At 51.8% G+C, this 26,524-nt stretch overlaps 3 protein-coding genes across 3 annotated transcripts in view; 2 read left to right on the top strand and 1 right to left on the bottom strand.

Annotated features, from left to right (window-relative positions):
- LOC139673816 (zinc finger protein 850-like) overlaps nucleotides 1-26,524 on the bottom strand; it is a 554,262-nt gene that overhangs the window by 427,027 nt on the left and 100,711 nt on the right. The window lies entirely within an intron of this gene.
- On the top strand, nucleotides 3,038-3,994 carry LOC139674262 (olfactory receptor 14A16-like). The gene has a single exon (XM_071560453.1). It carries the CDS (start codon nucleotides 3,038-3,040, stop codon nucleotides 3,992-3,994), a length of 957 nt encoding a protein of 318 aa, XP_071416554.1.
- Nucleotides 21,090-22,058, top strand: LOC139674260 (olfactory receptor 14J1-like). Its single transcript, XM_071560448.1, has one exon. The coding sequence runs from the start codon at nucleotides 21,090-21,092 to the stop codon at nucleotides 22,056-22,058; it is 969 nt and encodes a 322-aa protein (XP_071416549.1).

Genomic DNA, 26,524 nt, shown 5'->3' with positions numbered 1-26,524 from the left:
TTGTGTGCCAAGGCAGAGCCAGGGAGGAGGGAGAGATGTCAGTGCAGGAAGGGGCCAGCGAGGTGGGGCAGCCGGGGGATGCCGACAGCCTGCAGGGAAAGGGGCAGGGCATGGACACCGTAGGACAGCCTGGGCTGGAGAGGAGACAGGGATGTGCAGAAGCTGAAAGGCCCCAAGAGAGCCAAGTTGTGCAGGCCTTTGGCCATGGCTGCTGTGTGTGCCCCTGATGGAATGAGGAGACAAGTGAGCCCTGCAGCCCTGGGGCCTCATTGCCTCCTTGTCCCTGCTCAGCAGCCTGGGAGGTGCCACCCCATCCTCCTGGCCCTGGTTTTCCACATCCTACACCCCGGTGCCAAAGAAAGAGCCCTGAGGAATGAGGGAGAGACAGGATCTCCCTTCCCAGAGGCTGGGTGTCATGGCTGTGACCTTGGGGTTAATGAAATGTTTCTTACTTTCCTCAGCATCAGAGTGACCTTTCTTTCCTAGTCCATATTTGTCATCATTGTCTCTTTGTTTTCTAACTGGAATCTGGGGACACTTTCTCAGTTATCTTCCTCAGAGGGACCCATTAACTACAAAAGAAACTTTACAGTTTGAATCTGACTTTGCTTTCTCAAGAGGTTCCTGTAACTTTCCTCAGGGTCTGATGTTCAGGGACTGAGCACCAAACCCCCCAGAGGGCCATTAAATGCCCTGGGCTGTTGCTGTGCTGCTGAGCTGGGCCGGGCTCCTGGCACACAGGGAGCTCCTGGCAAGCGGGCAGCGCTGCAGAGAGACAGCTCTGCCCAGGAGCAGCTCCTGTGCACAGCCCAGCAGGGCTCAGGGCACTGCCTGCACACACCGAGGGCACAGCAGAGAAGGGACAGAGATGAGAGGCAGCCTGGGCTGGGAGGGGACTGAGCTCTCGTTACAGGAGAAAACTGCACAGAATTTGAAAGAAGAATTCTCTGGGTATAGGAAAACTAACCTTCCCTTTCTGCAAGGATCTCCTAAAGCTGGCACATCCCACAGCTTCCAGGATCTTTCAGAAGGACTCCCACAGTTCCTCTAGCAGAGAGGATGAGGCCATAAGGCAGAGCAAGGCAGAACCTCAGGCATTAAAGGTAGACAAGGGAAGTGCGAAAGAGGTTGAAGGGATTCTGGGGTGGGAGGACAGGTCAGAGCTCATCAGGAGAGAAATCTTCACAGTCCTTTGCCAGGCTGCAGAGCAGTGCAGGTGAGTTCCGGAGATGTCTCTTAAAGCTGCCAAAAGCCATTGCTGACAGGATCTGTCAGGATGGCTCTCCTGGATTTCCTGGTGTGGAGCATCAGAGGCACAGGGCAAGAAGGTTCCCTTCTCCCAGGGATGGCTGTTGGGTGTGAGGGTGGGGGTGCAGCCAGGGATGGCCAGGGCTGTCCTGCAGAGCAGGGTCCTGCAGCCCAGGGCTCTGTGTGCTGGGGCAGGGGCTCTGCTGCCTGCCAGGGACAGCTCAGCCTGGTCAAGGAGCTCCCCATGGCCCTGCAGGGAGAAAGTGTGGGTGGAAGGAGTGACCCCCTTCTGGCAGGGCAGGGATGAGCAGGGCAGGGCAGGGTTCTTCAGCTACAATGGCTCTGGGCTTCTCTCAGCTTCAGTTCTACCTCTTGCCATGTCCAAGGGCACTTCTCAGGAAGCAGATCCACTCACAACACCTTCCCCTTCCCAGCCACCTCAGCTTGTCTGGGGTCTGCTCTGCAGCACCTGCACATGCAGAGCTGCCCCTGGGCAATGGGGTGGGCATGGGCTGTGTGAGCACTGGAGGGAGCTGAGCTGGGCACAGGGAGGTGGCTGCTGGCAGGAACAGCTCCTCACAGCACAGACAGGCAGGGAGGGAGAGGGAGCTGCTGCCACAAATGCTGGGGAGGGGCATGTGGGCACCTCCCTGCTGGCCCTGTGGCACAGACACCTTCCCCTGGCCAACTCCTCCCTGGGCTCCTTTCCCAGCCTAAGCAGAGCCTCTGCCCTCAGGACCGTGGGGGCTCAAGTGTGCATTGCCCTGCAGCAGCCAGAGCCCAGGGAAGGATGTGGCCTGTGCTGCTCTTGTTCTCACAATTGGACTTCTGAGCCCATATGGGGTATTGAGAGTGGTAGGTTCAGTTCCTGTTGAGACACAAACCGTTTCGGTCCTGCTGTGAGGAAGTATCTGTGGGAGCAAAGTGCTCAAGTCCCCTCCAGGCAACTTGAAGACATTCAGCTGCTTCCCTTGGTGTCCTGCAGGACTGCAGGGTGCCCTCCAGAAGGGCACAGCTCTCCCATATTGTCTCTGTTCTGTATAAGATCCCATGGAGAGGACACCTCAGGGCTAAATCCATGGAAATGCTCTAGGCAGCTGTACTTGGGCAGCTGAACTGATCCCTCTGTGTCTCAGTTGGGGGGGTTAAATATGGGGCACACTGAGGAAAGATGAGAAGTCCCTTTGAACCTGAATTTCTCTGATCACAGTTGTGACTTGTTTCTTTTTTAAGGGGACTCCTCTGTGTGATCCTCCTCCAGGCCAAGCTGCCAGCACAGGTCAGCTGAGAACAGGACTGATGACCAGAGCAGCTCTCTTGCCATTGCAGTAAGAGACCATTCCTTTGCCTCTCAGGACTGACAAGATTTCACTTGGAGCACATCAGAAATTCCAGAGTTTTCAGCCATCCAAACCCACTCCTGGCAAGTTGAACTGAAACCAAATAAAAGACACCAAATTTCCTCAGCTCTGTTCCACAGTTGGGCAGGCTGTGACCAGCAATGCTGGAAACACTTTGAAACATCAGAAGTGCATTTAATTTGATGTAACCCCATGTTTTGAGTTGCCTCTTACTGCACAGCAAGAATGAATCCTCAGGAGCCCAGTACAGGATCCCTGCTCTCAATGTCCCCATGAGCCAGAAAAACCCAGAACTCAGGAGAGATGGGTGCAAAAAGGTCTTCCTTAAAAGAGAGACCCTGAATGTCGAATACATTTTGCTAATATGGTCTGGCCTAACTCAGTCCTGCCTTTCCTCCTCAATAGATAACCATATCCAGAGGCAGCAAATGTTCAACAGCAGCTCCATCAGCCAGTTCCTCCTCCTGCCATTGGCAGACACGCGGCAGCTGCAGCTCCTGCACTTGTGGCTCTTCCTGGGCATCTCCCTGGCTGCCCTCCTGGGCAACGGCCTCATCATCAGCGCCGTAGCCTGCGACCACCACCTGCACACCCCCATGCACTTCTTCCTGCTCAACCTGTCCCTCACAGACCTGGGCTGCATCTGCACCACTGTCCCCAAAGCCATGCACAACTCCCTCTGGGGCACCATGGACATCGCCTATGCAGGATGTGCTGCTCAGGCGTTTTTCTTTTTGTTCTTCCTTGTAGCAGAGTTTTCCCTCCTCACCATCATGTGCTACGACCGCTACGTTGCCATCTGCAAACCCCTGCACTACGGGACCCTCCTGGGCAGCAGAGCTTGTGCCCACATGGCAGCAGCTGCCTGGGCCAGTGGCTTTCTCTACTCTCTGCTGCACACAACCAATACATTTTCCCTGCCCCTGTGCCAGGGCAATGTCCTGGGCCAGTTCTTCTGTGAAATCTCCCACATCCTCAAGCTCTCCTGCTCACAATCCTACCTCAGGGAACTTGGGATTATTGTGGTTAGTGTCTGTTTAGCTTTTGGTTGTTTCATTTTCATAGTTTTCTCCTATGTGCAGATCTTCAGGGCTGTGCTGAGGATCCCCTCTGAGCAGGGATGGCACAAAGCCTTTTCCACGTGCCTCCCTCACCTGGCCGTGGTCTCCCTGTTTATCAGCACTGGTGTGTTTGCCTACCTGAAACCCCCCTCCATCTCCTCCCCATCCCTGGATGTGGTGGTGTCAGTTCTGTACTCAGTGGTTCCTCCAACACTGAACCCCCTCATCTACAGCCTGAGGAACAAGGAACTCAAGGGTTCTGTGTGGAAGTTGATTACTGGATGGTTTCGAGAACCCTCAAACTTCCAGTTGTCTTCTGCATAGCCTTTAGAATGGAACTCCTAACAGGTCCGTCCTTCCTTCTCAGATTTTGGCAGAGGTCATTTGGTTCATCTTGTCACAATATTGTGCACACTGAAGTTTGATAATAAATCCCCTTCTAATCTTTTTTTCTCCCTACTGATTTTGACCCAGAGACTGTCTAAATAATTAAACAAAAGAAATGACTCTGTTGTAACTATTTTGATTCTTATTCACAGCGGTTCTTAAAGGTCACTGCAGGACAGTGCATGTCATTAGAGGGGAGGGGGAAAAGCGTCCCAGCACAGCAGCACTGCCAGTGAGCAGCAGTGCTTGGTCTTTTCAGAGCTGCTGTTTCTACTTCCACACTATTGCTATTGCTGTAAGGCCTGAGGACTCTGACAAGTTGGTCACATCCTGCTGCGTGGCCATCCTGGGATCACAGGCAGGGACAGGACATGGGGACAGCTGGGACACAGGTGGGCTGCACAACAGCAGGTCCATCAGGAAAGGGCATCTCCTGAGGGCAGGGCAGGAAGGCTTTGGGCTTCTTGCAAATCAGTCTCAGGAACATGCTCAAGGAATCGACTTTAAAGACTTTCCTTCTTTGGCTTGTTTTCCAGGGGCTCGGTGTGATGAGATCAGGGTCCCAGTGTGGCCTTCCAAGGCCTCTGGTCTGGTTCAGGTTTTGTCTGTTGATGGCCAGAGCCCATGTAGATGGTGAATGGTTTCTGATTTACCTTTCTGGGACTCTACAGCTTGTGACAGGGCTGATGGCAGGTGAATGTTTTCTTAAGAGACTTGGGAACTGCCATGAAAACACAGGGGATGTGCCAGCAGGTGCCAGGCAGTCAGCAGTGAATAGAGTCCAATGAGCCCAGGCATGTTCAGGGTGTAGATAATATTCTAGATCTGAGTGTGAACTGACAAACAACAGCTCTGCAAACTCATGGGACACAGCAGGTACAGGGAAAGGAGTCTTCTAAGTGATTCATTTTATTCTTCTTGGACACTCATAGGACAGATCCAGCATAACCCCCAAAACCATCACCCAGCACTGGAACAGGGCAGGGCCCCTCTGAGCACCCTCCATGGCCACACAAGAGCTTGTGTGGCAGGGGGTCAGTGGCAGGGACCACCATCATCTAGCTCTGCCTCCCAGTCTGACCAGCACAGCCCAAGGGAGTCCTCCCATGGCCCCTGCCAGAGGAGCCCTGGGGCCGATTCTCTCCTGCTATCCTCGGGATTGGGGCTGGCACTGGGCCTGCAGGATCTGCCTCGGCTGGTGATATCCTGAGCTTTCCAGACACAGAGTCACTGTCCCTCAACACCATTCCCTCCATTTCTTTCTGCAGGGCCAGACATGATTGTGCTGCTCTTCTGGGATGGAGCAGGGACAGGGAGATGAGGGGACTAGGGAGGGGCTGGAATGGGAAGGGCCAGGGAGAGGAAAATTCCAGAGTTCAGGTGAAGTTTGTGAGTGTGAAGGGTGGGGGCTGTGCAGGGCTGAGGTGCCTCCAGCCCCGGGCAGTGGCAGCAGGAGCCCAGGGAGACACTGCACCTGCTGCCAGGAACTGTCTGTGTGTGTGCAAGGGAAGGACTCGTGTCTCTGAACAGCCCTGGGGGTGTGAGCAGAGCATGAGCCCAGCTCAGGTGTGGGCACCTGTCAGAGCCCTGACATTTCTGGGTGTGACTGCAGGAACAACCTCCCTGTCCCAGAGACATTTACCTCACCATCCTTGAGCATGCCCATTGCAAATGTCCATGTCTTCTCCATCCCTCTGCTCTGCCTTTATGTCCCTTTCTTCCCACTCCAGGAAACAGCCTGGGGGAATCTCCCCTGTGCAGTCAGAGAGGCTCTGTGAGCAGGAGTGACAGTGTTCTCCAGAAGGTGCATTTGTCCCCTTGGACATGGCCCAGAGCTCAGGACTGTGAAAACATTCCCAGGCACACACAGCTTGGAGAGATCTTGGAAGGGAAATTGGGAGAGGAAGAACAGAAGAGGCAAAATTAGGGATATGAAACCATCCCAGAGAAGTTCAGTAGCTCCTCTGAGCAATGTTTCTGCATTCAAAACACTGGTAGGAAATGTACTCTGATAAATAGCTGCACAAATATTTTCACATAAACAGAGAGTGAATCAGATTAATAGAACAAGTGTGTGGTGTTGTCAGTAAAAAGAAAATTATGAAAAAACCCTTGAAATTAAAAATAAACAGCACATCATAATGATAGGCAAGGAAGACTTCAACAATTACCAGGATTTCTTGTCTGCAGAGGTTTCAACTACCTCCTAAAACCCACACTCCTGGCTTCAGGCCATGACTTCCCAGAGCAGTCACAGAGTTGGCCACTGCCCCAGAGATGCCCCAGGGCAGCTCAAGGACCCAAGTATGAAAAGTCCCCCAGAGTGTCTGTGAGCCCTTCTGGAGCAGGAGCTGCTGGGCAGGAAGGACCAGCTGGGGAGGGGCAGGGAATCCCCCCCTGCAGCACTGCTGGCCAGGCTGAGGAGGGTCCTCTCCAGCACAGCAGAACATCCTGTCCCCTTGGGGGCTGGGCTGTCAGGTGTGTTCCCAGAACTGACTGGCCAAGCTGGGCAGGCAGATGCTCAGGGGTCATGAAGGGTGTCACAAAGCTGAGCCCATCCAGCTGAAGGATTTGGGGAGGTCAGGAGGAACTGGGACAAAAGGGATGGGATATTTGGGGGAGGGAAGGGGGGCTTGGCCAACAGAGAGGAAAGATTTTGGTGAGGTAAAACCAAGTTCAGGTAATGCTGAGGGTGTTCAAACACTGACTGTGCAAACACTCCTGATGGACCTTTACCTATAATTTGTGTACCATTGCAACTTCTGTGAGGATAACTTGATAATCCTAATTTCACCCCCAGCAATCTTCTCTCAGGAACCAAAGGAACCCTGGGACACTGTGGAAAGCCTTGGAACCAAGGGGCCATTCTGACATTGGGAACCTCATGGAATCAAAGTTCCATTGTGACCCTGCAGGACCTCAAGGAAACAGAAGCCCATTGTGACCCTGTGGAGCCTCATGGAATCCAGGGATCATTGTGACACTAGAGGGCCTCATGGACTGCAAGGAACCCTGGGGCACCGCAGAAATTTTCCCCATTCTCATTTTGCTCTTCTTAAAGACGGGCTTGGCATCTGCCTTTTCCAAGGACCCCAGAACCTCTCAGATTGCTCTGGCCCTTTTGAGAGCACAGCCCAGAATCCCAGGCAAGGGTGATGCAGCAGTTCAGTAGCACTTGCAATGAACTGCCCAAGACCACTGAGATGGATCTCACTGGGCCAGTGGAGTTTGTTCCTGGAGTCACTCCCAGAAATGTCAAGGTCCAGCAAGGCATCCACCTCTGAACTGGGATTGTGGGATTCTCATGCACCCAGGGGTGATCAGAGAGTCTTTCCCTTTTACACCCATGGGGAGATCATTGCAGGAGTCACAGTCTCTCCCTGGGCTCTCACTGCCACTGCCATGGACTGGAGGCACCTCAGCCCTGTGGGATGTCACCTGCTCTGCCCCTCTCTGAGATGCCCCACGGCCTGAGGGATGGACACAGGGGGAGCTCTGTGCTCAGAAGCACATCCCAGTGCTGCATCCTGGGGGTTTTCCAGGGGATGTGGGGCCCAGAGTGAAGTGACCTCGAGACACTGTGTGTCCCACAGCCCTTCCCAGCATCTTCAGGATTAGCTGATGGTCTTTGTGTTCTCTTGGGTTCATCTCCCCACACACACACTGTGCATGCTGAAGTCTCCTCTGTACAATTGCAGCATGGCCTTGGGAGCTGCTCATTTGGTGTCCCCATGGAGGGACAAACAACCTGTCAGTGGTGGGTGAGAGGCCAGTGCTGGGAATGGTGTTTGCAGGGGGTGATCTGTGACAATTGCCCTGGGGCCCCTTGCCCAGGGTGTCCAGGAAACAAAGACAAAGCCCAGACCCTGCTCTGCTGCTCCTTCAGGTGTGTCCCTGGAGGCCTGGCTGTGGAAGGGACACTGCTGTGCCCTCTCCTGCTCTCACACACTTTGGCTCTTCACTGTGCTTTTCTGCAACAGGGCAGTTTCCTGGGGCTTGACAGCCTATGAGAAGACACCAGTTCCTTACAGCCCCAGGGCTTGTCACCTCCTCACCCACTCCATAGAGCTGTGGAGGTGTCCTACTGCTCTCCTGCACTCCCCATTCCACACCCCACATCACTCTGCTCCAGGAGCATCCTGTGAGGAACCAGAGATGGGTGGCAGGGCTTGGCTGTGCTGCTTGGCAAAGTCCATCAGGCACTTTCACAGCCACATTCCACAGTCCCTTTTCCACCTGTAACCACTGACTCTGAGCTGCTCCTTCCCCAGCCCCAGGGAGGGTCTTTTTGTCTGCTCATTCCCTCCGGGGTCTCTTTTCAGTCATGGCCTCAGTGGGGCTTGCTGACACTCTCAGGAACTTGAAGGTTTGATGATGAATTTTGCTTTTTTAGAGGTTTGTTCAGTTTTCAAATCTTCAGTTCAGGAATTCAGTGCCAGAGTGCTCATTAACATTCAAAACATCCTAACAAGACAAGCCTTGGGGAATAATTTAATATTAAGTCTTCAATTCTTTTATGCTTCATTAGACAGATACCAGAAGTGTATTCAAAGTGAGTGTACTACAGTGACAAAAAAATGAAGAAATATAACTTTTTGTCCCATTTCCTTTTTCCTGTTTATACACTGAGAGCAGCAATCCCTAATTGATATTGTTCCCAAGCACCAGGGATGGTCTCCTTGTCTGCTCATTCCCTTCATGGTCTCTTTTCACTGATGGCATTTTAACAAAACCAACCCCTGGGAATAATTTACTTTTACATTTTCAAATCCTCTGTGGTCAATTACACAGATCTCAGAAATGCATTCAAAGTGAATATCTTATAGTTAAAAAAAGAAAAACCTACAAGCAAAAATATGTCTTTTTGTGGCCTGTTCATTTTTGCCTGTTTATACATTATTATCAGCAATTCCCTATTGATATTGACCCAGAGCATCTCCTAATTCAGTGTGAATAGATATGAAAATCAAGACCCTTTTTGTCTGACAATCCATCAGACTTTATCCCCAATCCCCACCCCACAATTTCCCTCATCACATCCCAGGCACTCAAAGCAGCCTTGTGGAATCTGAGCTTCCTCCACCAAAGGCTGGACCTGCAGGTTTCAGCTCCTGGGCACCAACTCCCAGCTGCTGTACTTGGAGAAAGAGCTGCAGGAGACACACAGGGATGTTCATGTATTGTCAGCAAACAAAACCAAAGGAAGGCACAGCTCAAATATAGAAGAAATTCCTCTGCTGTATTTTAAGTTCACATCACTGACGTCCACTTTCCACAGGAGGCAATTTTAGACCAATGGAAAACATGTTATGTGTCAGGCACAGATCTAAAGGTGCCTCCAAACCCTCCCTACCCCAATTCTGTCCATTTTGCTCTTTGCACAAAGTGAGTCACTCAATGAAGTCAGAAGTTCCCTTGATCCAGAGCGGGAGGAAAAGAGAGAAAGTGAATGAATTACTTTGTTGTGCAGAGCTAAATCTCCACTAATCCAAATATTTTGGGGTTACAGGAAATTTATTGGGCATGTTCTGCAGCATTTGTTCAGATGACAACAGGTTAGGTGGGATTGTTGATCTGCTGGAGGGCAGGAAGGCTCTGCAGAGGGGTCTGGACAGGCTGGATCAATGGGCCCAGGCCAACTGGATGAGGTTCAACAAGGCCAAGTGCTGGGTCCTGCCCTGGGGTAACAACCACCCCAAATCCCTGGCCATGCCCTGCAACTGATCCCCACAGTCTGTCCTGTGTCCTTCATCCCTCCATTTTCAAGAACTTTGAGGGACAAGGGAGCTTCATGCTCTGGGTGTGGAGGAAGATCTAAGTGCTACTGGAGTGAGAACCACAACTCATCAGGTTTGTGCTCTTTGGGAGGACCAGAAAGTGCTTAGATTTAGACCCACAGAAAGTTCCTTTTCATGGCCAAAACCCAAAAATTAAAGAGGATACAATTTCTAAACTCCACAGCTCTTTGTGCAGCTTTCCTCAGCCACAGCAACCAGGATAAGCCACATCCTTGCTGTGCTGGTCCCACAGCCCAGGGTGCTCCTGGCCTCCCTTGCTGCCAGGGCACACGGCTGCCTCCTGCCCAGCTCCTGCCCACCCACAGCTGCCTTACAGGGCTGCTCCCAGCCAGGCAGCTCCCAGCCTGTGCCATGGCCAGGGCAGTGCCCTGCAGGGGCACACACTGCCATGTGTCCCTCTGCCATTGCAGGAGGTTCCTGCCAAGACGGGCTCTCCTCCTCCCTGAAGCTTTCCCTGAGCACAGAGGCCTGAGACACCTTTCCAGTGAAGACTCAGGCAGAGAAGCCATGGAGTCCCTCAGCCCCACAGCAGTGTCTGCTGGAATTAAATCCCCCTCCCCATCCCACAGCAGCCCTGCATTTCCCTCCTTCAGCCTTGGTCTCCAGCACAGCCACTGAGGCTCTTCTGGTTCTTGACTTTTCCTGCAGCCATCAACTCCAGGGGAGCTTTGCCTTCCCCACAGTCCCACGTGCACAGCACAGGCAATGCCCAGGAATTCCTTGTCTGTGCCTGGCCTTGCTGTCACCCCCTGGCAGAGATTCCATGGCCCCTTTTTGTCCCACTGCCCCACAGCTGGTCCCACAGTCCTCTGTGTAGCCCCAGCTCAGAGCAGGAGCATCCATGGTGGGGAATGGCTCCTTTGATGGGATGCCCAGGGCAGTCCTTGGCCTTGGTCAAAAAAGACTGGGTGGCTAATTAACTGGGATAAAATTAATAATTACTTTTTTTTTTTGATAACAGCAAAGTTAAAAGGGAAAAAAAAGGAAAATTATATAAGTGTACATATTTCGTCTCTCATGAAATGCACTGGGTGTCACTGACAGAGCAAAGCAGGCAGTGTCTTTACTGCTGAAAAGCATCCAGTCATCATTTTCCTCACAGCATCCTTCAGCTCCTGGTTCCTCAGGCTGTAGATGAGGGGGTTGAGTGCTGAAGGAATCACTGCGTAAAGAATTGACACCACCAGGTCCAGGGATGTGGAAGAGATGGAGGGAGGCTTCAGGTAGGCAAACATGGCAGTGCTGATGAACAGAGAGACCACGGCCAGGTGAGGGAGGCACGTGGAAAAGGCTTTGTGCCGTCCCTGCTCAGAGGGGATCCTCAGCACAGCCCTGAAGATCTGCACATAGGAGAAAACTATGAAAATGAAACATCCCATAAATAAACAAAACTAGCCACAATAAGCCCAAATTCCCTGAGGTAGGAGTGTGAGCAGGAGAGCTTGAGGATCTGGGGCTCTTCACAGAAGAACTGGCCCAGGGCATTGCCCTGGCACAGGGGCAGGGAAAATGTATTGGTTGTGTGCAGCAGAGAGTAGAGAAAGCCACTGGCCCAGGCAGCTGCTGCCATGTGGGCACAAGCTCTGCTGCCCAGGAGGGTCCCGTAGTGCAGGGGTTTGCAGATGGCAACGTAGCGGTCGTAGCACATGATGGTGAGGAGGAAAAACTCTGCTGACATGAAGAAGACAAAGAAAAAGAGCTGTGCAGCACATCCCATGTAGGAGATGGTTGTGGTGTCCCAGAGGGAGTTGTGCATGGCTTTGGGGACAGTGGTGCAGATGCAGCCCAGGTCTGTGAGGGACAGGTTGAGCAGGAAGAAGTGCATGGGGGTGTGCAGGTGGTGGTCGCAGGCTACGGCACTGATGATGAGGCCGTTGCCCAGGAGGGCAGCCAGGGAGATGCCCAGGAAGAGCCACAAGTGCAGGAGCTGCAGCTGCCGCGTGTCTGCCAATGGCAGGAGGAGGAACTGGCTGATGGAGCTGCTGTTGGACATTTGCTGCCTTGGGGGACTGTTGTCTGTTGAGGAGGAAAAGGCAGAACTAAGTTAGCTCCGACTATTGTAGCAAAACACATTATCTCACAGCAACTTGACAATAAGGGTCTCTCTTTTTAAGATCTCTCTGCATCCTGCTCACCTGAGCTCTGGGTTTTGTTGGCTGATGAGGCCATTAAAACAGGGACACTGTAATGGTCTCCTGAGGAGTCCTTTTTGCCTTGCAGAGAGAGGGAACTCAGAATGCAGGGTGAGCTCAAATTAATGTACTTGTGATACATCAAAGAGCTTCCAGCCCTACTGGTTGCAATTTGCCCAGCTGAGGAATTCAGCTGAGGGTTTTCTTTGTATTTGTTCACCCAGTTCTACCTGCCACAGTTACCAGTGGTTGTGGGTGTCTGAAATGCCTGAAATTTTTATTGCATTGCAGGTCAAGTCTTGTGGGTCAAGAGACATGACCCACATCCCTGTCCTGCTCATCCCTGCCCTGCCATGAGAGGGTCACTCCTTCCACCCACACCTTCTCCCTGCAGGGCCATGGGGAGCTCATTGGCCATGCTGAGCTGTCCCTGGCAGGCAGCAGAGTCCCTGCCCCAGCACACAGAGCCCTGGGCTGCAGGACCCTGCTCTGCAGGACAGCCCTGGGCACCCCTGACTGCACCTCCACCCTCACAACCCACAGCCATTCCTGCCAGAAGGGAACCTTCTTGCCCTGTGCCTCTGATGCTCCACACCAGGAAATCCAGGAGAGCCATCCTGGCAGGTCCTGTCACTGCTGGCATTTGGCAGGTGTAAGAGACAATTCCAGGAACTCACCTGCACTGCTCTGCAGCCAGAAACTTAGCCTGGCAAAGGGCTGTGAAGATTCCTCTCCTGATGAGCTCTCACCTCTCCTCCCACTCCAGAACACTTTCAACCCCTTTCTCTCTTCTCTTGTCTGCCCTTGGTGCCTGCAGGTCCTGCCCTGCTCTGCCATATGGCCACCTCCTCTCCACTGAAGAACTGTGGGAGTCCTTCTGAAAGATCCTAGATGCTGTGGGATGTGCCAGCTTTAGGAGATCCCTGCAGGAAGGAAAGATTAACTTTCCTATAGCAGAGAATTCTTCTTTCAAATACTGTGGAGGTTTCTCTTGTAGTGAGAGCTCAGTCCCCTCCCAGCCCAGGCTGCCTCTCATCTCTGTCCCTTCCCTGCTGTGCCCTCGGTGTGTGCAGGCAGTGCCCTGAGCCCTGCTGGGCTGTGCACAGGAGCTGCTCCTGGGCAGAGCTGTCTCTCTGCAGCGCTGCCCGCTTGCCAGGAGCTCCCTGTGTGCCAGGAGCCCGGCCCAGCTCAGCAGCACAGCAACAGCCCAGGGCATTTAATGGCCCTCTGGGGGTTTTGGTGCTGAGTCCCTGAACATCAGACCCTGAGGAAAGTTGCAGAAACCTCTTGAGAAGCCAAAGTGAGATTCAAACTGTAAAGTTTCTTGCAGTGCTAATGGGTCCCACTGAGGAACACGACTGTGAAAACATCCCCAGGGTTTTTTTGAGCAGAAATTTGGAGGCAGTGATGACAGGTCTGAGACTCACAGATTTATCAAGGCTGGAAGAGAACTGCAAAGTCTTCTAGTCTAACTGTCATCCAAGCACCACTAGAGTCATCCCTAAATTGTATTCCAAGATGTCACGTCCAAACACCACTTGAGCATTTCAAGATACCACCACCTCCCTGGGCTAATTATTTCATTGCATAAACACCCTCTCAGTGAAAAATCTATTTTTAATATCTGATCTGATCCTTGACATACTCAAGTCAAGTCTGTTCCCTCTCTTTCCCTCCCTACAGGCTTGGCAGAAGAGAAGGGGGCCCCTGCTCACTAAGCCCTCCTTTTGGGTCTTTGAAGAGAGCAATGAGGTCCTCCCTGAGCCTCCTCTTCTCCAGACTCAAGAACACCAGGTCATCATCCAACATGTTTTCCAGACTCTTTTCCAGCTCCATTCCCTTCTCTGGACATGCTCCAGCCCCTCAATGTCCTTTCTGTAGTGAGAGGCTCAGAACTGAGCATAGGACTTGAGGTGGGGCCTCAGCAGTGCCCAGCACAGAGGGACAAACCCTGTCCTGGTCCTGCAGGTCACATTATTCCTTACACTGGCCAGATGCCTTTGGCCTTCCTACCCACCTGGGCATACTGTGACTCACTCTCCAGCAGCACCCCCAAGTCCCTTCCTGCTGAGCAGCTCTCCAGCCACTCTGCCCACAGCCTGGAGTATTCCATGGGGTTGTTGTGACCCAGGGTCAGGATCGGACACTTGGTCTTCTTGATCCAGCTTGTCCAGATGCCTCTGCAAAGCCTTCCTGCCCTCCAACACATCCACAATCACACCCACCCTGGTGATGTCCATGAACTTACTTTGGGTGCACTCCATCCCTTTTTCCAGATCCTCAATAATGATGTTAAACAGGACCAGCCCCAACACTGAGCCCTGGGGAACACCACTGGTGACCAGACCCATCTGGATTTAGTTCCATTCCCCACCACTCCCTGGGCCATCAGTCAGTTTTTCCCCCTGCAAACAGTTCCCTCATTCCAGCCATGAGCAGCCAGTTTCTGCAGGAGATGCTGTGGGAGGTGGTGCCAAAGGCTTGACTGAATTCCAGAGAGACCCTGAGTGGGTCATTTTGTCATAGAAGGGGATCAGGTTTGTCAACCAGGACCTGCCTTTCCCAAACCCACACTGACTGTCCCTGATCCCCTGGTTGTCCTGTTTGTGTGTCTGATGGCACTCAGGATGATCTGCTCCATGGACTTCCCTGGCACCAAGGTCAGGCCTGACAGTCCTGGAGTTGTCCAGATCCTTCTTGCCCTGCCTATAACTGGGTGTCACTTTGGCTGATTTCTTTTCAGCTGGGACTTCCCCAGTTCTCCAGGACTCCTGGGCAATGAGTGAAAGTGGCTTGGCCAGCTCTTTCTCCAGCTCCCTCAGTACCCTCAGGTGCATCTCATGTGGGCAGGGACTTGTGGGGTTCTCATTGACACAGCAGGTCACTGACCATTTCTCTCTGGGTTATGGGGCCTTCACTCAGCTCCCCATCACCAACTTTCAGGCCTGGGAACTGGGTATCCTGAGCACAACTGTATTTGGTGTTAAAAGACTGAGACAAAGAAGTCATTAATTCCCTCAGCCTTTTCCTCCTGCCCTGACCCTGTGCTGCCTCTGCATCCAGCAAAGAATGGAGATTCTCCTGAGCCCTCCTTTTGCTGCCCATGGATTCAGAGACACATTTTTTGCTGTCTTTAACTGCAGTGGCCAAATTCAGTTCCAGTTTGTCTTTGGCCCTTCACATTTTCCCCCTCCATAACTTCACCATATCCTTGTAGTCCCCCCAAGTTGTCTGCCCCTCTTTCCAGAGGTGATACACTCTCTTTTTTTCCTGACATTCAGCCCATGGTCTGTGTTTAACCAGGCCATACTTTTTGCCCCCTGGCTTGTCTCAGGCCAGAGAGGCACAGCTCCTGGAGCTTTGAGATTTCCTTCTTAAAACACCTGCATCCATCCTGCACTCCTTTCTCCTTCAGGACTGACTCCCAAGGGACTCCATCCATCAGTTTCCCAAACTGGCCAAAGTCTGTCAGCTCTCAGTTCAAGGTGTCAGTTCTGCTGGTGCCCCTCCTTCCTTCACCCACAATGGAAATCCCCATTATTTCATGGTCTCTGTGCCCAAGCCAGCCCTGACCACCACATCACCCACCAGCCAGAGAATCACAGAATGCTTTGGGTCATAAGGGACCTTAAAGAGCATCTCGTTCCAACCCCAGGGGCAGGAACATCTTTGACAAGACCAGGTTGCTCAGAGCCACATTCTGCTTGGCTTGAAGAACTTCCAAGGATGGAGCAGCCAGAACTTTTCTGAGAACCTGTGCCAGGGCCTAACCACTCTCACCATAAAGAATTTCTTACCAATACCTCATCTAAGCCTTCTCTCTATCAGTGTGACACCAATGTCCCTTGTCCTGTCTGTCCAGATCCTTGTAATCAGTCTCTCTTCATCTTTCTTCTTGGCTCCCTTCAGCCACAATTAGGTCACCCCAAGGCCTTCCCTTCTCCAGGTTGTACAATCCCAATTCTCTTAGCCTTCTCTCATGGCAGAGCTGCTCCATCCCTCTGATCATGTTAGTGGTCTGTTCTGGACTTGCTCCAACAGCTCCATGTCCTTGCTGTGCTGGGACCCCAGAGCTGGAGGCAGCTCTGCAGGTGGGGCAACATCCAACCAGGTGTGTTCCAGCAAGGACAGTGTGGAACCTCCTGGAACCAAAGGGACATTGTGACACCACAGAACGTCCTGGAACTAAAGGGGACATTGTGACACCACAGAACCTCCTGGAACCAAAGGGGACATTGTGACACTTTAGGCCCTCATGAGAAAAAAGGAATCCAGGGAGACTGTGGAACCTCATGGAATCAAGAAGTCATTGTGACACTCCAGGGCTTTTGGAACCCAAGGAAACCTGGGACACTGTGGATCCTCACGAAGCCATGGGGCAATTGTGACATGTGGGAACTAAAGGAATCCTCAGATATTTTGGAACCTCCTGGAATCAAGGGGCCATTGTGACCCTTCAGGGCCTCATGGAACCAAAGGAACCCTGGAACCTTTTGGAACCTCATGGAATGAAGAGGCCACTGTGACACCTGAGACCTCATCAAACCAAATGAACTCAGGGACACTGTGGAACCTCTTGGATATGAGGGGCCATTGTGACACTGCAGGGCCTCAGGGAACCCAGGGAACACTGAGACATTTCAGAACCTTCTGGAACAAGGGGCTGTTGTTACACTGAGGAGCCTGATGGAATGAAGGGGCTTTGTGACACTGCAGGGCATCATGGAGCCAAAGGGACTCTGGGGCACTGTGGAGCCTCATGGAATCAAAGGCCATTGTGACATTGCAGGGATTAATGGAACCAAAGGAACCCTGGGAGACTGGAATCAATGGGCCATAGTGACTTGTGAAGAGCCTTGTGGAGCCAAAGGGACTCTGGAGCACTGTGGAATCTCATGGAATAAAAGGCCATTGTGATACTGCAGGGCATCATGGAACCAAAGGAACCCTGAGAGACTGGAACCTCATGGAATCAACGGGCCATAGTGACTTGTGAAGAGCCTTATGGAGCCAAAGGGACCCTGGGACACTGTGGAATCTCATGGAACCAAGGGGCCTTTGTGACTTGTGGGGAATGCTGGAATCTAATGAACCTCAGGACATTTTGGAACCTCATGACATCAAGGGGCCATTGTGACACTGCAGAGCCTTATGGACCATGGCAGGATGTTCTGCCCTGATCAGGCCCAGAATCCACTCAGAGAATGCAAACAATGCAGGCTCTCTATGCTGAGTTACTGCTGCCACCAAGGGGCTGTGTGGGTGTTGAATTCTGCTAAAACCAGCCTGGTTCACCAAACTGCAAATGCCCATCCTGCTTTTTGGAACAGGATCTGACAGATAAGCTGCTCACTGGCCTGGAAATTCATGACTAGCAATCCCTCACTGTATAGCTCTAAAAGCTCTGTTCAACTTCCATATGGCAGATCCCTTCACAGACTGTCTTGAAGCATGTGGAGCTTCTCCCATGAAGCAGGGATGGCTCTTCATGGTCACTGCCCAGGGGTTAAGGGAAGGAGAGAGATCTGCTCTCTTTAGTTGTGTGAGAGTTACATCAATCTCTGCTTAATGATAGTTTCTTTGCTGGCTTCAACACAACTCTTTTAAAATAACTGCTCTGACACAGTGCACTGCACTATTTTATGCTATAATATACTCTACTAGGAGGTTTTTAGCTTTTCCAGAGTGTACTGAATATTTAAGTAAATGATTAAGATCTTTCATCTGTTCACTTGTCTGTTCTTTTGTCTGTTCATTTCTCATAACAAATAACTCATTTTATAGATCTGATTTGCCATCATTAAAACCTGTGGAAAAAAGTGATACAATCACACCTCTGTAATTCCTGAAATTTAAATTGCACAGTAAATCTGCAGCTAAGATTGGATTCAGTCACCCCCAGGCTCCTCTCTGAGAAGGAGTTTAGAAAGCAAGGGGTCCTTTCTGCCCCAACAGCTCAATGAGACACCTTCTCTAATAAACTCTGTCTAAAACTTCTATTACCTCTGTGACACCATAAGCTTCCACACTATCCTAGGACTCCTTTGGTTCTATGAGGCCCTGCAATGTCACAGTGATCCCTTCATTCCATGAGGTTCTGCAGTGTCCCAAGTTCCCTTCAGTTCCATGAGGTCCCAGAGCACCAAAATGACCCTTTGATTCCATGGGGTTCTGAAGTGTCAGAGTGTCCCTTTTGTTCCATCACTGCGGAGAGTCACAATGAGCCCTTAATTCCATGAGGTTGCAGAGTTACAATGATCCCATTGTTTCAATAAGACTCTGCAGTGTCACAATTCCATGAGGTTCCACAGTGTCACACTGGTCCCTTGTGCTACTCAGGGCCCTGCACTGAGACAATGGTCCCTTAAATCCATGAGATTCCACAGTGACCGCGTGATTCCATGAGGTCCTGCAGTGTCAAAGTGGTGGTGTCAGAGGTGGTGGAGCTTTATTTTTGTAGTTAGAAACAGAATGAGAAAGAAATAATGTCACCAAGGGCACCTTGGAGGTGCAGACTGGACATGGGAAGAAAGGAATTTCCCTCCAAGAGAAATGCTCTGATACAAAGTGTCACAAAGAAGGGGTCTGGATCAGCCCAAGGCTTTATGGAGGAGCCAGGGAGGAGGGAGAGATGTCAGTGCAGGAAGGGGCCAGCGAGGTGGGGCAGCCGGGGGATGCCGACAGCCTGCAGGGAAAGGGGCAGGGCATGGACACCGTAGGACAGCCTGGGCTGGAGAGGAGACAGGGATGTGCAGAAGCTGAAAGGCCCCAAGAGAGGCAACTTGTGCAGGCCTTTGGCCATGGCTGCTGTGTGTGCCCCTGATGGCATGAGGAGACAAGTGAGCCTTGCAGCCCTGGGGCCTCATTGCCTCCTTGTCCCTGCTCAGCAGCCTGGGAGGTGCCAGCCCATTTTTCTGCCCTTGGCATTGAACATCCCACATGCCAGTGCCCCAGGAAGAGCCCTGACCAGTGAGGGAGGGAATGGATCTCCTTTCTCAGGGGCTGGAGGTCAGGGCTAGGACCTTTGAATTCTGAAACACAGCCAGTTTAACTCATTATGAGAGACATCTTTGACTTGCTTCTCCATAACTGTCATCACTGCCTCCAGTTTTCTGGTCTAACTGCAGTCTGGGGACACTTTCTCAGACCTGTTCCTCAGTGGGACCCATTAGCACTACAAGAAACTTCAGTGTTTCAATGTCAATGTGAGTTCTTGAGAAGTTGTTTGAACTTAGTCTGATGGACTGAGTTTAATGTAAACAACATAAACTTGCCCTTGGCATTGCACATCCCACATCCCAGTGCCCCAGAAAGAGCCCTGAGGAATGAGGGAGGGCCAAGATCTCCCTTCCCAGGGCCTGGGAGTCACACCTTAGCCTTTTGAATTCTGAAACACAGCCAGTTTTATTAAACATGAGAGTCATCTTTCCCTTCCTTGTCCATACTTGTGCCATCACTCCTTCCAGTTTTCTGCTCTAACTGGAATCTGGGGCCAATTTCTCAGTCCCATCCCTCAGTGGGACCCATCAGCACTACAAGAAACTTCAGTGTTTCAATCTGCTTTGACTTCTGGAGAAGTTTGAACTTACTCTGATGGACTGAGTCTGTTGTAAACAACACAAACCCCCCAGAGGGCCATTAAATGCCCTGGGCTGTTGCTGTGCTGCTGAGCTGGGCCGGGCTCCTGGCACACAGGGAGCTCCTGGCAAGCGGGCAGCGCTGCAGAGAGACAGCTCTGCCCAGGAGCAGCTCCTGTGCACAGCCCAGCAGGGCTCAGGGCACTGCCAGGGCAGCTCAGGGACACCAGCAGGGCACAGACAGAGCTTAAAGGGGCTCAGCATTGGGAGGATGACTCAGAGCTCATGGAGGAGAAATCTCTGCAGTGCTGGACACGGTGAGTCTGTGGGTGCAGGGCAATGCAGGGGCAGCTCCTGGAGGCATCTCCTAAAGCTGGCCCAGCCCCAGCTGATGGGATGTGTGAGGAGGGGGCTGTTGGTGGACACTTTGGAATAGCTGTGGAGCCGGGGTGTGCAGCCAGGGGTGCCCAGGGCTGTGGTGCAGAGCTGGGTCCTGCAGCCTAGGGCGCTGTGCTGGGGAAGGGACTCTGCTGCCTGCCAGGGTCAGCTCTCAGCCAGCCTGGGGAGCTGCTCACAGGGCTGGGGAGAAGGGCTGTGGGGAAGGAGCAGCCCCTTGTAGAGAAGGGCAGGATCCTTCTACTGTCAAAATTGTGCTGTAGGGGCAAGGGCTACTTATAGCTCCAGATCAATGCAGAAAAATTCCCAGGGGCATTTGCAGGAAGCACAGCATGAGGGAGGTTGCCTTATAGGGAAAACTCCTTTTCTTACAGTTTTGCCCTCTGGATTGTCTGGGTAGGAAACGAGACAGAAATTCATCTCTGAGCTGAGCAAGAGACTCTAAAACCTATAAACTGTTGCTTTTAGAGGTGCAGGAAGCAGAGACTACCACAAACCACCACAGAGAGGCTCACAGGCAGCATCAGTGTTGCTTTTGCAGACTCCTCCACGTTGCTCTGACACTGGCATCAGAGCCTGCCCAGCCAGAGCTGCCCCTGGACAGTGCCCTGTGCTGGGAGCGCTCTGCAAGGCAGATCTGAGCACCCAGGGCTGGGATGGGCTCTGGGAGCCCTGGGCACAGGGAAGCAGCTGCTGGCAGGGACAGCTCCAGGCAGCAGAGGCCTGGGCAGGGAGTGGGGCAAAAGTTAACCCAAACACCCCTGGGGGAGGGGGCATACAGGTCACTCTGGGGGGCCTTCCCTGCATTTCTACTGAGCACTGTGTGCTGGGCCAGGAAAATGAGGATTCCTCCAGGGGGTCAGAACCTTCACCAGATGTGTCTTCTGAGTCATGAGTGCAGAAGTGGAAGTTTTGCATTCAGGGTGGGTTCCATCTGAATGTCCCTTTTGAATGTCAGAGCTGTAACAAAAAATTTCCATGTCAGCAGATTGACTCCTTGGCAGAACATTTGGCAATATTTGACACATTGATTTTGGTTAAAAACAGACTGGTTTTGTCAGAGAGCTTTAGGCTTAATTAATCCCTGTGTTTTCCTTTTCGGAACAGACCGTCTTCTAAGAAACAACACATGTCCAACAGCAGCTCCATCAGCCACTTCCTCCTCCTGCCATTGGCAGACACGCGGCAGCTGCAGCTCCTGCACTTGTGGCTCTTCCTGGGCATCTCCCTGGCTGCCCTCCTGGGCAACGGCCTCATCATCAGCGCTGTAGCCTGCGACCACCACCTGCACACCCCCATGCACTTCTTCCTGCTCAACCTGTCCCTCACAGACCTGGGCTGCATCTGCACCACTGTCCCCAAAGCCATGCACAACTCCCTCTGGGACACCACAACCATCTCCTTCATGGGATGTGCTGCACAGGTCTTCTTTCTATTCTTTCTTATTGGAACAGAGTTTTCCCTCCTCACCATCATGTGTTACGACCGCTACGTTGCCATCTGCAAACCCCTGCACTACGGGACCCTCCTGGGCAGCAGAGCTTGTGCCCACATGGCAGCAGCTGCCTGGGCCAGTGGCTTTCTCAATGCTCTGCTGCACACAATCAATACATTTTCCCTGCCCCTGTGCAAGGGCAATGCCCTGAGCCAGTTCTTCTGTGAAGTGCCCCAGATCCTCAAGCTCTCCTGCTCACAATCCTACCTCAGGGAACTTGGGCTCATTGTGGTTAGTGTCTGTTTAGGTTTTGGCTGTTTCATTTTCATAGTTTTCTCCTATGTGCAGATCTTCAGGGCTGTGCTGAGGATCCCCTCTGAGCAGGGACGGCACAAAGCCTTTTCCACGTGCCTCCCTCACCTGGCCGTGGTCTCTCTGTTCCTCAGCACTGCCATGTTTGCCTACCTGAAGCCTCCCTCCATCTCTTCCACATCCCTGGATCTGGTGGTGTCAATTCTTTACGCAGTGATTCCTTCAGCACTCAACCCCCTCATCTACAGCCTGAGGAACCAGGAGCTCAAGGATGCTGTGAGAAAAATGATGACTGGATGCTTTTCAGCAGCAAGAACCTCCCAGTTTTCTTCTGTACAGTGTTCACAATAAAACTCATGACAGGCTCATTTTGCCTTCCCAGGTTTTTCTTGGTGGTCAGTGGTTTGGTTTTTTCCTAAGGTTGTTCTCAATGAAATTATGTTATTCATCCTCTCATCTAAATCACTGCCTCATTTATTAATTTAACTCTTTCAATCTTTATTTGAGTAATTTTGCTATCTTTATATTTAAACAAAATAAACTCTCTTGCAGTAGCCTTGTGTGTCTGAGGAGGTCATTGGAGATCATTGGATTTTTCCTTTGAGAGTTTCAGGCACCTACTGGGCAATTCCATGTGTGCAGAGAAGGGCAAAGAGCCCCAGCACAGCAGCACTGCCAGGGAGCACCAGCACTGGGCCTTTGCTGTCCTGCTCTCTTTCCACTTGTACACTCTCCTGCAGAGCCCCTGGGCTGGACTAAGGCCTTGGTCCTCTGCCAGCTGGGACACAGACCTGCTGCATGTCCATCCTGGGCTCACAGGCAGGGACAGGCCATGGGCACTGCTGGGACACAGCTGGGCTCCACAACAGCAGCTCCATCAGGAAAGGGCTTCTCCTTAGCTCAGGACATGCAGTCTTAGGGCTTTTTGCAAAGTCACCCTCAAGAACATGCCAAGGGATAGACTCTATAGAGGCTCCTTGTTTGCTTGTTCTCCAGGGGCTCTAAACCTGCATGTGAACCAGCAAACAGAGCCCTGTAACTGCAGGGGCTACAGCAGGAAACAGGGAAATGATCTGGTGAGTGTTCCGTGTAACCCTCAGTGAACACACTACTGCTACCCATGACAACAATAGCAGTAATAAAAGCTGGAACTATAACAATAAACTCCACAAGAAGCACATGAGGAGCACAACACCATTGCTCCACTGCTCACCACTCAGTGCCCAATGCCCAGCCCAGCCCAGACACAGATCAGCCCTTCCTGACCAACCCCCCATTAACACCCTGAGCACGGCCCTGCATCAAAGGGAACATCCCTTGGGCCAGTTGGGCTCAGCTGTCCTGGCCCTGCTCCCTCCCACCCCTGTGACCCTGAGGAGATTTTTGGAGGCCATGATCTCACAAACTTCTCACAGATTCCAAGTCAAAACCCAAACCCAAAGCACCTTGAAAAACCTGTAGCCCCTGAAGCTTTAAGGAGGCCCCCAAGGGCCAATCCTGACAAAGCCTCCCCAGGGACTCGCCCCAGCAGAGCCTTGGAAGCCACGACTGCAGGGAGGCAAAGGCTCTGGGCAGCAGCTCAGGTGCTGAGCAAAGCCTGGCTTGGCTGGAGGCAGCAGAAAGGCCCAGCCCTGACCCTCAACCTGGAGACGGCACATCCTGTCCCTCACACCTTGCTCAGGGCTCTGCCGGGGGCACTGGCATGCGGGGTGATGCTGAGGGCAGGACAAGAGAAAGAGAATCAGGAGGGGAGGGGGCAGACCAAGAAGCCAGTCTTTCAACAAAGTAATTGAAAGGTGTGACACAAATGAAAACAGGAAACCAAAGTTACCTGGTCCCTGAACTCAACAAAACTTTCAAACTTTTGAAAAGATTCCAGCTGCCAGCCAGGTGAGTGGATTTCCACCTGGCTGCTTCCATGCTGGGATAGTGGGGCTGATAGTCAGCAGTTGCAAGGTCATGAAGCCCAAAAGCTGAGATTCCTTTGCTAGAGATTAGGAAATTGAAAGAGGAATTGGAAAAGGAGAAATTTAGAGTCTCTGGAGATGGCTCTTCTCCAGAGTGAGGGCAAGAGATCCATTTCAGGAAGATGTCATGAACTCCCCAGGAAAGTGGAGCTCTGGAAACAAAGGTATCCAGTACTTGAGGGAATTACCTGTGCTGGAAATCATCTATAGTGACCTAAAAAGTGAAAACACCCGTAAAGACTCAGAGGATGTTCCTTGCACAATGGGCATGAGGAGGTTCAAAGCACTCCTGGATCACGTTCCAACAGCCTGATGGCATTGTATTCCCCCCAAAGGGATGCACCAGGAGATGGCACCCTCCTGGCTCTGAAATATACAAGAAACTCTGGGCACTTCCTCACCCCCACGGGCCAGCAGCTCAGCTCTCAGGGGCAGCCCAGGAGATCAGTCCTCTCCTGCCCCAGCCAGAGGGAAAGGGAGCCCCAAGCACAGGCCACGTGGTGATTTCTGGTTCTTTCTGCATGGCCAGAGGGAGCCATGAGGAAGTGGGATGGTGAACCCAGCTTTGAGCTGGGAGCCCATGGAGGTGAACTGAGAGGGAAGAGAGCTGCGGAGAAGGGATCAGCCAAGAAGGATGTCCATGTAGTTGCTGCAGGGACACAAGAAGGCAATCAGGGATCTCCCAGGCATAAAAAGACGAAATGAGGGCATTTGATCCTAGTGAGAGGACTTGTGGTCTGGCATCACAGAGGTCAGAGAGTGAATACTCTGGCCAAGGACAGGAGTAGAGGGTCCCTGCCTTTGGCCAGGAGGAGGAAAGGGATGACCAGGCACCCTGCACTGTGTGGATCCGATGGCCTGGTACAGCAGATCCACAGAGGTGTAAAGCTTTAGTAGACACTGGTGCCCAGTGCACACTGATGGCATCAGGGCACAGGAGTGCAGAACCCTCTGGATCTCTGGAGTGGCAGGGGGATGTCAGGAGCTGTCTGTGTTAGAGACTGAGGTGAGTTTAGGAGGGGACAAGTAGGAAAAGCCCTCCATTGTGTATGGCTCAGACTGGCCTTGTTTTCTGGACACTGCTCAAGGTGCCCCAGGACACTCATCACAGACCAGCCCCTCCCAATGACCATTCCCAGCACTGGTTTGTCACCCAACTCTGAGAGGTGGTTTGTTCCTTCACAGAGGGACATCAAGTGACTGGGCCAGAAGTCCAAGAGATCCCAATTCTTTGTCCCCTCAGGTACAGCATCGTCTGTGCCACCAAGGGCTGTGAGCAGACCTGCTGTGCTGAGGCTCTGGGGCCTCGTGGCCTCCTGGCACAGCCCCAGGAAGGCTGGGCACTGTCACCCCTTGTCCTGCCCTCAGCATCACCCCCCATGCCAGTGCACCCAGCAGAGCCCTGAGCAAGGTGTGAGGGACAGGATGTGCCTTCCCCGGGCTGGGGGTCAGGGCTGGGCCTTTCTGCTGCCTCCAGCCAAGCCAGGCTTTGCTCAGCACCTGAGCTGCTGCCCAGAGCCTTTGCCTCCCTGCAGTCGTGGCCTCCAAGGATCTGCTGGGATGAGTCCCTGGGGAGGCTTTGTCAGGATTGGCCCCTGGGGGGGGCTCCTTAAAGTTTCAAGGGAATGCATGTTTTTCCAAGTACTTTGAGGTTTGCTTTTGACTTGGAGTCTGTGAGAGATTTGTTCAATTAAGGCCTCTAATTATCAGCTGTAACAAGTCCCTTGAGAGTCTTAGTAACAAAACTCAGTGGGGCTCATTAATGCTTCAAGGTACTCAAAGCTTATTGAAGTATTTCTTTTTGACACCCAGTCTGTGAGAGGTTTGTGAAATCATGGCCTGCAATGATCTGCTTTAATTAGTCCCTTGAGAGGCTTTGTCAGTAACAGCCCAAGGTGAGGCTTGTTAATGCTTCAAAGGACTCAACATTTATTAAGGTACTTTCCCTTTCCTTTTGAAACTGAGTCTATGAGAGGTTTGTTCAATCAAGGCTTCCAATTATCTCCTCCTACCAGTCAGTGAAGAGCCTGTATTGGGAATGGCCCTCAGTGGGACCCATTAGTGCTTTGAGACACTTTGTGATTTTCTTCTGCCTTTGACATATGGAAAGGTTTGTGCAATCTCCTCTCAGGACCTGAGGATCAAGGGCTCAGCACCAAATGCACCAGGGGGCTTGTTAAGATAAAGCAAAACCTAACAGATCATGGCTCTTTCTGAGTTTGTCCTCTAATCAAGGAGAGTTAATTAAGTAATTTCCCTAATAGAATTTTGAAGAAAGATTTCAAAGAGCTTCTAATAAATGTGTATTTCTATTTTAAATGATATGGATAGTTACTTTTCTTTTTAGAGAAGAGGTGATTGCAGCATTCTCTGATTGATGTTGACCAAGGTTCCCTCCTGAAAAGGTTTGGACTAATTGGAGAGCAATCCCTTGAGGTCTGACAGTGTGGACAACCTTGCTCCACACCTCCCCAGCCCCATCATGTCTCTCATCAGTCAACTGGGACCTGCTTTGCTCTGAGAACTGGCTGAACACAGGCAAGAGGGATTTTTCCTCTATTTTTGCTGCAATCTGAAACTCACAAGTTTGATCATTGAAAACAAACACACTCCTCAGACTTTCACCTCAAATTCCCCCAATTTTACCCCAAATCCCCAGGATTCCACTCAAAATCCCATAATTACCCTCAAAATTCCTTTAATTCCACCGAAAGATACCCTGATTTTCACCTCATACCACAATGGTTCTACTCCAAGTTGCTTTAATTCCAACTCATATCTCTATAAACCCATCAAAGTCCTGCTGATTTTGCCCCAGATCTCCCGTGTCTTCCACCCAAACTTCTATTA

Source organism: Pithys albifrons, chromosome 7 (genome assembly GCF_047495875.1).
Source record: "Pithys albifrons albifrons isolate INPA30051 chromosome 7, PitAlb_v1, whole genome shotgun sequence".
NCBI classification, from domain to species: Eukaryota; Metazoa; Chordata; class Aves; order Passeriformes; family Thamnophilidae; genus Pithys; species Pithys albifrons.
Note: the sequence above shows the minus strand (reverse complement) of the source record. Positions and strands in the feature narration are given on the sequence as shown.

Bases quoted from the DNA above. Each gene is read 5' to 3' on its own strand.
- LOC139674262 (XM_071560453.1), top strand. From the start codon at position 3,038: ATGTTCAACAGCAGCTCCATCAGCCAGTTCCTCCTCCTGCCATTGGCA.
- LOC139674260 (XM_071560448.1), top strand. From the start codon at position 21,090: ATGTCCAACAGCAGCTCCATCAGCCACTTCCTCCTCCTGCCATTGGCA.